The sequence below is a fragment of the Zalophus californianus genome, chromosome 4, assembly GCF_009762305.2.
Source record: "Zalophus californianus isolate mZalCal1 chromosome 4, mZalCal1.pri.v2, whole genome shotgun sequence".
NCBI lineage: Eukaryota > Metazoa > Chordata > Mammalia > Carnivora > Otariidae > Zalophus > Zalophus californianus.
In genome coordinates, this window is record NC_045598.1 from 15,348,343 (window position 1) to 15,361,087 (window position 12,745).

The 12,745-nt window shown below is 38.6% G+C and overlaps 1 protein-coding gene across 13 annotated transcripts in view; it reads right to left on the reverse strand.

Moving 5' to 3' along the window:
* EIF4G3 (eukaryotic translation initiation factor 4 gamma 3) overlaps positions 1 to 12,745 on the reverse strand; it is a 337,040-nt gene that overhangs the window by 158,976 nt on the left and 165,319 nt on the right. For 7 of the 13 annotated variants that reach the window (XR_004820035.1, XM_035727265.1, XM_035727264.1 and 4 more), the window contains exons 4-6: positions 5,153 to 5,248; positions 3,659 to 3,772; positions 120 to 152 (exon numbers count right to left, since the gene is read on the reverse strand). Coding sequence is in view for 12 of the 13 variants with exons in the window: in XM_035727265.1 (XP_035583158.1) it covers positions 120 to 152; positions 3,659 to 3,772; positions 5,153 to 5,248 (243 nt within the window). In the remaining variant the exon portion in view is untranslated. The remainder of the gene's footprint in view (positions 1 to 119; positions 153 to 3,658; positions 3,773 to 5,152; positions 5,249 to 12,745) is intronic. The other 6 variants (XM_035727271.1, XM_035727270.1, XM_035727273.1 and 3 more) reach the window with 3 other exon arrangements.

The window sequence follows — 12,745 nt, forward strand, 5'->3', positions numbered from 1 at the left end:
TACTCTTGAAGAGTACAGGTTGGGTGGTTCGCTGGAATGGCAGCATTCTGAGGGTCGGCAGCTACTAAAGCCCCCACCTATTAGTTAAGGGTGATAGTGAAGGGGCAAGAGTACAGTACCTGGTGATGGGCAGGTCGAGGCCCCGCTGCAAACTGAGAAAAGGAGGAAAAACAAACACAAAAGGAAAGGCACAAAGAGTCAGAAACACCACAACAAAAACCAAAATGTCACACAATATGCCAAAAGAAAAAAAACCCACAAGAAAAAAAACAAAAACACAAACAGTCAAAGCTTTGCTGCAGGACAGTGACAGACAGGTACTAAGATTCAACAGGTTAACACCACTACCAGCTATAGTTTGCCATTTATCAGCTGGGAGAGAAACAGCTAAGCTGTTAGGCACGTAAGGGTACCTCTCTGATAGAAGAGTAAAAAAAAAAAAAAAAAAAACCAAACAACCCTAAAATAAAGCAAAAGAAGGTTTGAAATACTAATTGATTATATTAAGACAAACATGAAAAAGTCAAGGGTGCTTATGCTACTGATATAGCTGGAGGAAATGAGAAAAGCTTTTATATTACAAGAAATAGCCAGGAGGTAATTAAAATGTCCAACAGAAAATAAAGAATGTTAACAGGACTGATTTCAAATTTACTTAGGTTTAATGGGGTATCTCACACATGAAATGGAAATTTCAGTATCTTCCTTTATTTCTTAAAGAATAAAATTTCATTTATATATCTATAAATATACATATTTATAATATATAAATATATATTTAAATATATAAATAACCATATATATATTTAAATACAATTAACTAGTGAAGTTTAGTATCAGGCATACCAAAGCAAATAGCTGGTAAAGAACATCACTTTCTAACATGATTAATCAAAGTGGTACTATTATAAGCTCAAGAAGAAAAAAGAGCAAAAGAAATCAAATCTCTCAATTTTTATACACAACAGCACAACACTGTCCATATGTACCTACTGCTATCTGATATTGAGAATAACAAAAGAAAATATAACTCCTTAGCCCAATAGAGTGCTTGAAGGCAGATAATACACACTCCCAACTCTTATTTTCCCTAGTATACAATGAAAGAAAAAGTTTTTCCACCAATAAAATTTTAAATACTAAACTTCTAAGATCAACTAATTCTTCACCAGAGCATTAACTGGACTTCCAATGTGACTTCACTAAAAAGGACAGAGAAAACTATTCGGGACATAGTGTCATGTACTGGCTACTAATACATTAACTATCGAAATTTAACCACCCTCTTTAATAGTGAGAAGAAAATACTTACAAAGCGGTTTTGAATGCAAACCACACAAGCCTTTAATGTAATACATTTAAGAAACTAAAATACATCTTCAGTTATTTCCTAGAGAGCCTTCCTTCCATCAACTCATCATTGCCGGTGAATCAGACTGAAGATTAACGAAGAAACAATCCGTCATACTCAGAATTTAAGTTACGTGCAAGAGATGTGGAATTATTTCCCCAACTGCCGTTATTTCATATAAATAATTTTCAAAAAATTGCAGTGGAGCACATCACAATGTAGGAGATGGCTGAAGACCGCTTTATTAAGAATTCACCTTAGAAGATTAAGAAGTCACCTCAGAAGCTAAACATCACCTATTTTTCAAATAATGATATGTGTCTTAAACACAATTCAAAGTTATTCAGTATAAATTAATGAGCTCTTGATGACCTGTGTGATTAATGTTAGGTCAGCTATTATATTTGCTAACTACTACAAAAGAGTTTTTCAAAATGATAAGGGCAGCTTTACTTCTTGTAGAACTTTGTCTCGTCACAGAAACTGCGGTCTTGTATTTTCAGTTTTCCAATTATGAAAAGAAAACAGATCATACCTCTACTATGGACATCAAGTTTCAAGAATAGGCAACACCACCCATGTGGTATGAAAGTAGGGGGTGGAAGTGAGATGTTTCTTCATGACACTTTTGAAGAAAATGGGAGAGAAGGGCCATGTTAAAAAATTAACCTGAGTACAGCAGTACCTGTCTTATCACTGTTCCACAGAAAGGCCCCATTTCTAAGGCTCTAAAATAAAAGTTGCAACTTCATCTATTTGGAAGATTCCAGTCAAAAGAGAACTTTCTATGAGCAAGAGGAGTACCTTATAAAATTACAAATATACTTAAAACAAAACAAAACAAAACACAAGTTAGTGGGAAAGTACCCTAGTCTATTTTGCACTAGTCACCATTGGCTATTGAGCTTTCCACTTGGAATGACAATAATCTTAATCCTATGGGTAACTGTAAGCAACAGAACAAACTGTAGTCGCTGCTGGCTCATATTAAAAATAGAAACTTTCATTTCTTTCTTTTTTTTTTTAAGGGGTCTTTAAGATGGTGAGGACTGTAGATATTAAGGAAAGCAGCCTTCTGTGAACTTGGATCCAATGCTAACGCCACCCACCCACCCACCCACTCACTCTTCTGGGCACAGTTGGCAACAGGGCAGGGCCAACATAACACTGATGTATCCTTGGCACTTAGCACCACAAAATATAACCAGTGGATACAGGTTACTGCAAAAGCCAAACTGTTCCCCCTCTTTCAATTAGGCATTTAAGAGGTATTCTGGAGGCTATTTAAAAATAAACTATTGTTTAAAGAGTTCCAGCATAACCAGAAAATGAACAGATAGGTAGCTAATCAGTATCTTTTTGCTTTTAAACAAGATTTTCAATAATATGAATTTAACTAAGATATCATACATCAAATAGAAATACGGACACAAAGATAACCTGAAAGAGGGAGGGGGCCACTTGAAGCCACTTGGATTGCAAAGGCAGCTGTCCAGGGAAGAACAGAATAGCCTAAACTGTGCAATTGCCAATGGCCCATTAATGCAGAAATAGAATGGAGTAAGCTTTAGCTGCTCTACAAAGCCATGGGAAGGGTCCCTTCCTTAGTGCAACAGCTTACCTCTCCTCACCAGTTGGGACAGCTGTGGGATGGATGAGACTAGACTATGGCAACTTGGGATGTAGAAAGAAAATGCAATCCTGTCAAATTTCATATCCCAACTTCACCCTCCCAGCACCGACACAAATGAAATAAAGAAAACTGGACCCAAAACAACAAGCAAGAGTAGTCTAGGGTTTGCTAGTCTTGCACTTGTTTTGGGATATGTAATGGAATGTTATGTGTGTGGTTTTTAGTAATGGGGGTGATAATGGTCACTAGCAGAGCAGATGGCAAAAATTGCATAGAGGATAGTATCTGAAGAGTTTATGACCACAGAAAAATGGCTGACAACTACAGACAATTTCCTCTTTGATATTCAATTATAAAATGGAAAGAGGGAAAAAGAAGCCTTGAAATTTATCTTTTAAAATCAAATTTATCTGAAAGGGATATCCCTCTTCAAGTTTAAAATAAAGAAAAAGCTAAACCCCAAATTACTCCTGTCTAATTCCCAATCAACAAGACCCACCCAATTTGTTATTCTTTTCCCCAGTATGCCTGGCAGAAACTGCCATGCTAGGTTAGACTTTCAGAGAAGAAGCAATCAAAGCATTTCTGTTCATCAGCCAATAAATGGATGTGGTCAAAAATGAGTGCCAGAGGCACCACTGCCTGCAAGAAGTACAGTTTGTTATATTGCTTACAATGCAGTATTTTATCCAGCCTCTTCCAGCCAGGGACCTGTAAACGGGAGTCTGTTCCAAAACCTTCCTCCTCTTCCAGTTGTCTGTGCAATGTATTGGCACTGTTCTGCTGGGCTGTCAAAAAAACTGGTTTAGAGATGCAGCTCTTCAGTCAGGTTTTGCGCCAGTTCTAACCATGTAAATTTCTTTTGTTTCAATAATTATAAAAGGGGGATGGGGGTGAAGAGGGCCATAGAATTCTTTGTAATAAGAGCTTACCATAACGTCCCATGTTTAATGACTAGAAGCAGGGCCTATCTAAATTAATCTGGAGAGATCTCAGGCCCACTCCAAGTAGTCAAGTATCCACATCCCCAAACCACTCTCAGAACACAACTCGCATCAGACATCTTGTTGATCATTTCAGGAAAAAAAAAAAGACAAGCATACAGGCAACTAGGACCAAAGTCCCACCTCTTTAGAAAGGTTCTTCCACCCCCTGGGGAGAACCAGGATCTAAGAACAGGTACTGGAGAAGAGGGCAACAGGGAAAAGGAAGACAGGAAGAGGGTAAGAAAGAGATTACATTGTGGTGCAGTCTACGATCTCTAGTTCTTTGAGCAATCTTTCATACATTACAACATTTCTCAGTTCATGCATAAAACCAAATGAATAGGAGCTAATGCAATGAAATACCCCTATACTACAGGCAAAAAAGCAGGGGTAGGGAACCAAAGATACCTGTACTGAGGAAAACACAGAGCTGAGATACAAGTAGGAATGTGAGATACAATGTGAGATGTTACAGAAGCACCTTCTGGCAAAAACTAGTCATGCAGGGCAGGAAACGACGTTCTAAGGAATGGACAGCTGAAGCAACTGTATACTTTTGTGAAGCAGAAGGATGAACCTTGAGTAAATTCTCAGTCTTTGCAATATTTATTGCAATCCATGTAAAGGATGAGCAAAGAGGATGATAGCATTTTAATTTGTATGACAATTTATTTACCATGTGAAAAAATGAATACACCATTGGTGTATGTCATGCATGTGTCCAAACTGTCAAATGATTAGAACTGATCTAGTGACACCAATTCAGAAATTTACTTCCTCCAAACCACTGAAATTTGAGAGTCTAATTAATGAAATTTAATTTACTTTTTAAATCACTGTGCTTTACTCTCCTCCTGAATTGTGAACAGTACAACAAATTAAGAGTTGAAATGAACTTGAATGCAACCAGATTTAAAAAAAAAAATCATGCCACAGAAAAGTAAAAGAAGATAAAAAGCTCCATTTCTTCTTTCTCTCAATAAATTTAAATTATTCCTATATTAAAAGTCTGAAAATGCAGTGCTAACCAATAATAATAATAATAATAAATCATAATAAAATAAATTGTCCTTGGAACAAGTTCCCAAAAACAAGTAAAAATTTTAGCCAAAGGAACCCAAGCTCCTAAAAACACAAACTTAAATGGAGAACATTATCTAGAATAAGCTTCTGTGTACTTACCGGAGAACGGGTTTGAGGTTGTGAATTCATTGTCTGAGGGGCTTGAGGGTATACCAACGTGGTTGGACCTGCATTCTGTCCAGAGGGATATGGGGTCTGTCAAAAAATGGCAGAGCAATGTCATATTTTGAATATATCTGGCAGGGTAACTCAAAGTATTAAAAAAAGTATAGAAGTATTTACTAGTATGGTTTGTAGCTATACTTTTAAAAACTTATCTTTACCACAATATGCAGCAATTCAGAATCAGAGCAGCAGTTTTTAGAGGTTACCTTAAACCTCCTGATAAGGAGACATCTGCAACCCAATGACTAGGTACAGTGATTTGATAACTGAAGTACAAAGAGCACTGTCGATTCATCTATTTCTGAAACGGACAGACCATGCCACAAACAAAATCAAACATAGCTGAGAGAACTTGTTACTGCTCTGGTGAGCTTTCCAAAGTACCTACAAGCAAAGAAAGCCACTGAGGAAGACATCCCAGAGCCAAATTAGCAGTTCACTAGGTTAACTGCTATATTACTGTTGTTCTATTCCACTGCTTACGCTTTAATCCTTTTACATGACCATTTTTTTTTTACATAAAAATCTACAATCAGTACGAAATTTAGATAAAAGCATGGGGTAAGTGGTAGTATGTACTAACTTACCATAGGTTTTCTGAAAATAAGAGAATAAGCTTTTCATTATGAACCCATTTTAAATACTACAAACTAGTATTCTATGTGCTACTGAAACCCAGGGGGAAAAAAAAGCAAAAAACCTGTAACATGTTTAAAATGCAATACTGGCAATAGCAATGGACACAGAATCACAGCAATTGGTGTTAAATCCTAACAACTGCCACTTACTTGGGCAAGTAATTTATCTTTCCCATGAAAGTAAAAAATAATAACTAATCTACTTCACAAGGAAGTTGCCAAGATAAAATGAGGAAAAATCAATTATTATACAATCACCTTTTATTACCATGGTGCCAATTTTACAAATGAGAAAATCAAAGGTCAGAAGATTTAAGTGTCGGGGCACCTGGATGGCTCAGTTAGTTGAGTGACTCTTGGTTTTGGCTCAGGTCGTGATCTTTTGGGTCAAGAGATTGAGCCCCATGTCATGCTCCACGCTCAGTGGGGAGTCTGCTTGAGATTCTCTCCCTCTGCCCCTTCCCCCACTGGCTAGCTTGCTCTTTCTCCCTTATTCTCCCTCAAATAAATAAATAAATCTTAAAAAAACAAAACACAAGTGCCTTATCCAAGGTCACTAAGTAAATGGTATCTCTAGAAAGTATTCTAACTTTGCTTTAAAAGAAAATTCAAAATTTTTAGCATCTGCTGACCATTTAGTGGCAGTTCAGCTGGGATTAACAATTTAAAGCAAATGTTTGAGGGGAGCCTGGCTGGCTCAGTCAGTGTAGCATTGATATTGGAGTCATGAGTTCAAGCCCCAAATTGGGGGTAGAGATTACATTAAAAAAAAAAAAATCTTTAAAGCAAATGTTTGAAAAGTTTGTAACTTTTAAATAATGAAAACAAAAAAACTAATGAAAAAAGTTTCATACTGGACATGGAAAAAAATCTGCAATCTTTCAGCATGGTAACCTTATACCCATCTCTAATAACCAACATTAAGTTTCCACATCAGGTTAATTTCCCTTTTTACAATAGGTATACTAAATCTGGCCACAAACTGAAAATTATGACAGCAAGTATCTCACATCTATCAAATAGGTGATAACTGCATCAAACAGGGGTCAAAAGTTAGCCACAGATTTCTGTGGCGCCCCCTATTTCTATTTTTTGAAACAGCCTCAGTAGAATAGGTATTACTTCTTCTTTAAATGTTTGTTAGAGGGGCACCTGGGTGGCTCAGTTGTTAAGTGCCTGCCTTCAGCTCAGGTCATAATCCCAGGGTCCTGGGATTGAGCCCCACCATCGGGCTCCCTGCTCAGTGGGGAGCCTGCTTCTCCCTCTCCCTCTGCTGCTCCCCCTGCTTGTCCTCTCTGTCAAATAAATAAATAAAACTTTAAAAAAAAAGATCATTAAAAAAAATAAAGGACTCTTGTTTTTTGGGAGGTTTTTGATTACTGCTTAAATTTCCTTGCTGGTTATTCATCTGTTCAGATTGTCTATTTCTTCCTGTTTCAGTCTTAGTAGTTTATAAGTGTCCAGGAATACATCCGTTTCTTCTAGATTGCTTAATGTGTTGGCATATAGTTGCTGGTAATAATTTCTAATAATTGTTTCTATTTCCTTGGTGTTAGTCGTGATCTCTCCCCTTTTATTCATGATTTTATTAACTTGAGTCCTTTCCCTTTTCTTTTGGATAAGTCTGGCCAGAGGTTTATCAATCTTATTAATTCTTTCAAAAAACAAGCTTCTAGTTTTGTTGATCTCTTCTACTGTTTTTCTGGTTTCTATTTCATTGATTTCTGCTCTAATCTTTATTGTTTCTCTTCTCCTGCTTGGTTTAGGCCTTATTTGCTGTTCTTTCTCTAAGTCCTTTAGGTGTAAGGTTAGCTTGTGCATTTGGGATTTTAATTTTTTAAGATTTTATGTATTTATTTGACAAAGAAAGGCACAGAGAGAGAGGGAACACAAGCAGGGGGAGTGGGAAAGGGAGAAGCAGGCTCCCCACCGAGTAGGGAGCCTGATGCGGGGCTTGATCCCAGAACCCTGGGATCATGACCCAAGCCGAAGGCAGACGCTCAATAACTGAGCCACCCAGGTGCCCCAGGATTTTTCTAATTTTTTGAGAGAGGCTTGGATGGCTATGTATTTCCCTCTTAGGACTGCTAGGTTTTGGACCGATGTGTTTTCATTCTCATTAGTGTCAATGAATTGTTTAAGTTAATTTCCTGGTTGACCCAATCATTCTTTAGCAGATGCTCTTTAACTTCCAAGTGTTCAAGTTCCTTCCAAATTTCTTCTTGTGGCTGAGTTCCAGTTTCACAGCACTGTGGTCTGAAAATATGCAGGGGATAATCTCAGTCTTTTACTACCGGCTGAGACCTGATTTGTGACCCAGTATGTGGTCTATTCTGGAGAAAGTTCCATGTGCACTGGAGAAGAATGAGTATTCTGTTGTTTTAGGATGGAATGTTCTGTATGTATCTACGAAGTTCATCTGGTCCAATGTGTCATTCAAAGCTCTTGTTTCTTTGTTGATCTGCTTAGATAATCTGTCCATTGCTGTGAGTGCAGTATTGAGGTCTCCTACTCTGAATGTATTATTATCAGTATGTTTCTTTATTTTGGTTATTAATTGGTTTACATAATTGGCTCCTCCCATGTTGAAGACATAGATCTTTACAATTGTTAGATTTTCTTGTTGGATAGACCCTTCAGGTATGATATAGTGTCCCTCTACATCTCTTACTACTGTCTTTGGTTTAAAATCTAATTTGTCTGATATGAGGATTGCTACCCCAGCTTTCTTTAGAGGTCCATTAGCGTGGTAAATGGTTGTCCATCCCCTCACTTTCAATCTGGAGGTGTCTTTAGGCTCAAAATCAGTCTCTTGTAGACAGCATATGGATGGGTCCTGCTTTTTTATCCAATCTGAAACCCTGTGTGGGAGCATTCAGCCCATTTACACTCAGTGTAACTATTGAAAGATATGGGAATTTAGTGCCATTGTATTGCCTGTAAAGTCTGCTTCTGTAGATTTTGTTTCTTTCCGGTCTATGTGACTTATGGGTTTCTCTTGGCTTACAGAATCCCCCTTAATTTTTCTTGCAGGGCTGGCTTGGTGGTCACATATTCTTTCAGTTTCTCCCTGTCCTGAAAGCTCTTTCTCTCTCCATCCATTGTGAATGACAGCCTTGCTGGGTAAAATATTCTTGGCTGCATGTTCTTTTCATTTAGTACCCTGAATATGTCTTGCCAGCCCTTTCTGGCTTGTCAGGTTTTTGTGGACAGGTCTGATTTTATTCTGATGTTCCTCCTTCTGTATGTAAGAACTCTCTTTCCCCAGCTGCTCTCAGGGTAGCTTCCTTGGCTCTAAGATTTGCAAGTTTCACTATTATATGTTGGGATGTTGATCTATTTTTAGTGATTTTGGGAGGGGTCATCTCTGCCTCTTGGACACAAATGCTTGTTTCCTTCCCCAGATTAGGGGAGTTCTAAGCTATCATTTGCTCAAATATACCTTCTAGTCTTCTCTCTCTCTCCACCCGCTCAGGGATCCCAATAATTCTGACATTGGAACATTTCATGGCATCATTTCATTGATCTATTTTCATGGGCTATTAGCTGCCTATCCCTATTTTCCTCAGCTTCCTTCCTATCAGTTTTTTTCTAGATCACTGATTCGCTCTTCTGCCTCATTTACCCTGGCTGTTAAGAGATTACAGTTTAGACTGCATCTCATTCATAGCATTTTTAAGTTCGGCCTGATCTCATTTCTGCCCTTAGAGATTCTATATAGTCACTAATGCTTTTTTCAAGCCAGGCTGTTGACTTCATGATTGCTATTCTGAATTCCATCTCTAACATCTTACTTATATCCATATCCCTTAGTTCTGTGGCAGAGGACATTGTCTCTGGTTCTTTTCTTTGTTGAGAGTTCCTCCTCCTAGTCATTCTGTCGAGGGATGGTTGAATGAATGAACAGAGTACAAAATATCAACCAGACCCAAGCTAGATGCACCCTAGCAAAATCTGGAGTGGTCAGATGCCACCACCGAAAAAACAAAGCCAAAATGAAACACAGGAATAAAATTTTTAAATTTTTAAAAAGGGGGGGTGAGGGGGACTATAATCTCTCAGTGTGGACAAGGCAGGGTGTTTCAGTTGTTCATGGGTGTACTTTGGTCTGTGTGTTAGAGGACACGACATCCCAAAATTACAAGGAAAGTAAAACTTGTATATATAAAAAGGTAAAACTGAATCTATAAAAAATATGTGTGTAAAAATACAAGTTAAAAAGCAACTATGAAAAATAAGTTGAATAAGAGACATCTAGTTGAAATGAGAAGGGAAAAAGAAAAATACAACAGAGAAAAAGCATGAGAAAAGGAAGAATAAAAGAAAAGAAAAAAGAAAAGAAAAGGAGAACTATATCTGAAAAATAAGAAAGTCATGAGACCACACCTGGAGCTCAATACACAATTTTCCCCTGGTGTTGGGATTTTACAGTCTTATAGGATCCATAGGATTGTCATCCGCGTGTTCTTCCAGCCTGTCTTCTGGGGGAGGGGCCTGCCACACTGTTTCGCAGGTAACCGTGCCTGGCGGGGGAGGTGCCTCACCCCGACAGGAGGATGGGCTCAGTGGAAACCAGTCTTCTTTGTGGCTTTTGTTCCCTGGGTGCTTTCCCCACCTCTTCAGAGGATCAGAGCAAAAATGGCCGCAGTCAAACCTCTGGCCCAGAGCAGAAAAATCTCAATCTGCCCTCTTTAATAGACCCTCCAGGACAAAAAATCTCCACTTCTGCGTGCGCCGCTGAAAACAGCAGTCTCCTGCGGTGCGTGCCCACAGCAACTCTCTCAGAGGTAGTATTGGGGGGGAGTACCAGTGCCCTTTGTGATCCTAAAACCGCAAGCAGCTATGGGCTCGTGGGCACACCCGAAACTCGGGAATCAGGTCTGGGTTCCGCTCTCAAGCCTTTTTCCAGCCACTACCGTTCTGCAAGTTTTGGCCCGGTCGCAGACTCAGGTTCCAGATTTTTTCAGGCTGTTCAAGAAAAGAGCGGTTATCAACAGGCCCGGCTCCAGGTTTATGGCGATTGGAGCTGAGAGTCCCCTCCTGGGCTCGCTGACCATAACCTGCTTCCTGGCTCCAATGCTCAGGCACTCTACCATTTCAGGAATCTGTTTTGCTCTGTAGTCCCTCATAACCTGAGACTACAATGCCCTACACAGAATTCTGCCTTTTCATTTCCTGAGCCCCCTTCAGAGAGGGATGTTTCTCACTAAAGCAAATTTCTAAGCGTTCTGATTTTGTGCTCTGGTGTTATATCACTTTCCAGGCACCATTTATGGAGGCTCCCTCCCCCTTCTGTTTATCTTCTGGTATCTTCCCACCAATTCATGACTCCACACGTCCTACCTTGCAAAAAGCAGTCGCTTTTCTGTTTTTAGAGATCCAGATATATATTCATACATCTCAGATTGATTTTGTGGGTGTTCAAAATGGTTTGATAGACATCCAGTTAAATTAAGAGGACCAGTTGAAAAGGGGTCCCCTACCCACCATCTTGCCTCCTCTCCAAGAGAGGTGAGTCGATTTTTTTTTTCAAAGATTTTATTTATTTATTCGAGAGAGAGAGAGAGAGAGAGAGAGAGAGAATGAAAGAGAGAGAGCACATGAGGGGGGGAGGGTCAGAGGGAGAAGCAGACTCCCTGCTGAGCAGGGAGGCCAATGCGGGACTCGATCCAGGGACTCCAGGATCATGACCTGAGCCAAAGGCAGTTGCTTAACCAACTGAGCCACCCAGGTGCCCGAGGTGAGTCGATTTCTTATCAACGCTGTCTGCACTCTAAGGTGAAAAGTATTTCATCAAGTTCGATGACAACATTTGGATAGAGTTGTAAAATACTGCACCAATTTCATTCTTTATCGAATTAAACAAAGTGATCAAATGTTAAGAAAGCCATATTCTCAGTGGTAAGGGCTCGCTGGTTTTAGGAAATCTTGATACTTTATTCTCAACATTTAGCTGATGTTGGCTGAAGCAAAACCTAAACAATGAATCATGGAACACTACATCAAAAACTAATGATGTAATGAATGGTGATTAACAATAAAAAAATTTAAAGAAAAAATACTAAAGACAACACTGAGATGTACAATTTATAAAAAAAAATACAGAAATGTTCTCTCTATCCTTCAAGAAGTTACGTGAGAAGTTTGCCCTTCCATAGCTAGAGTACTACAGAAAGGAAGAGCAACCTAATTTGTTTTCAGAATAGATGCTGAAGATATGCATAATGGCCATATTTGACCTTATTCAAGATTTTCACTAATACCTTCTACACTGGAGCCATATAAGGCAACACATCTACAGTTAACTGAAAAAGCGGCATGTGAATTACCATTCAGGCACAAGTTCTATCATTAGGTAATACACCATTCCTGGCAACACATATAGCTGGTTCTCTGCCAATACTGGCACTATATCATTGGTCTTATAATTAGTACTAATAGAAGAATTTATTTTCCTTTAGCTCGGAATTAATATTTAAACAGACAAAAAACAATCAAGTACTTCTACTCAAATTATATAGTATGCCAAGAGCAGATTCATATTCTACACAAGCAGTTTCATCTAAACACAAAGCATAATATCTGATGACAGCCACACACAGAAGTGATTCCACTTTCACAACGTAGGCCATTGTGCCATTACGGGATTTTAATAGAAGCATAGATAAAGGAATTTTGCCAAGAGCTCACTTAGCTATCCTCTCAGAGGATTATTCAACTCTTTGTGGCTGGTTTTAGAAATTTATCTGGAATGATATAAATTGTACCTGTCAATGCTACAAAGAGTGCAACTGTGAACGATGCGTCTAGGTTTTTTTCTCTCTTCTCTACATGTAATGACATGATTCACCAAGTTTATGAAGCCATTCTGGAATAACTTGCTTAATAT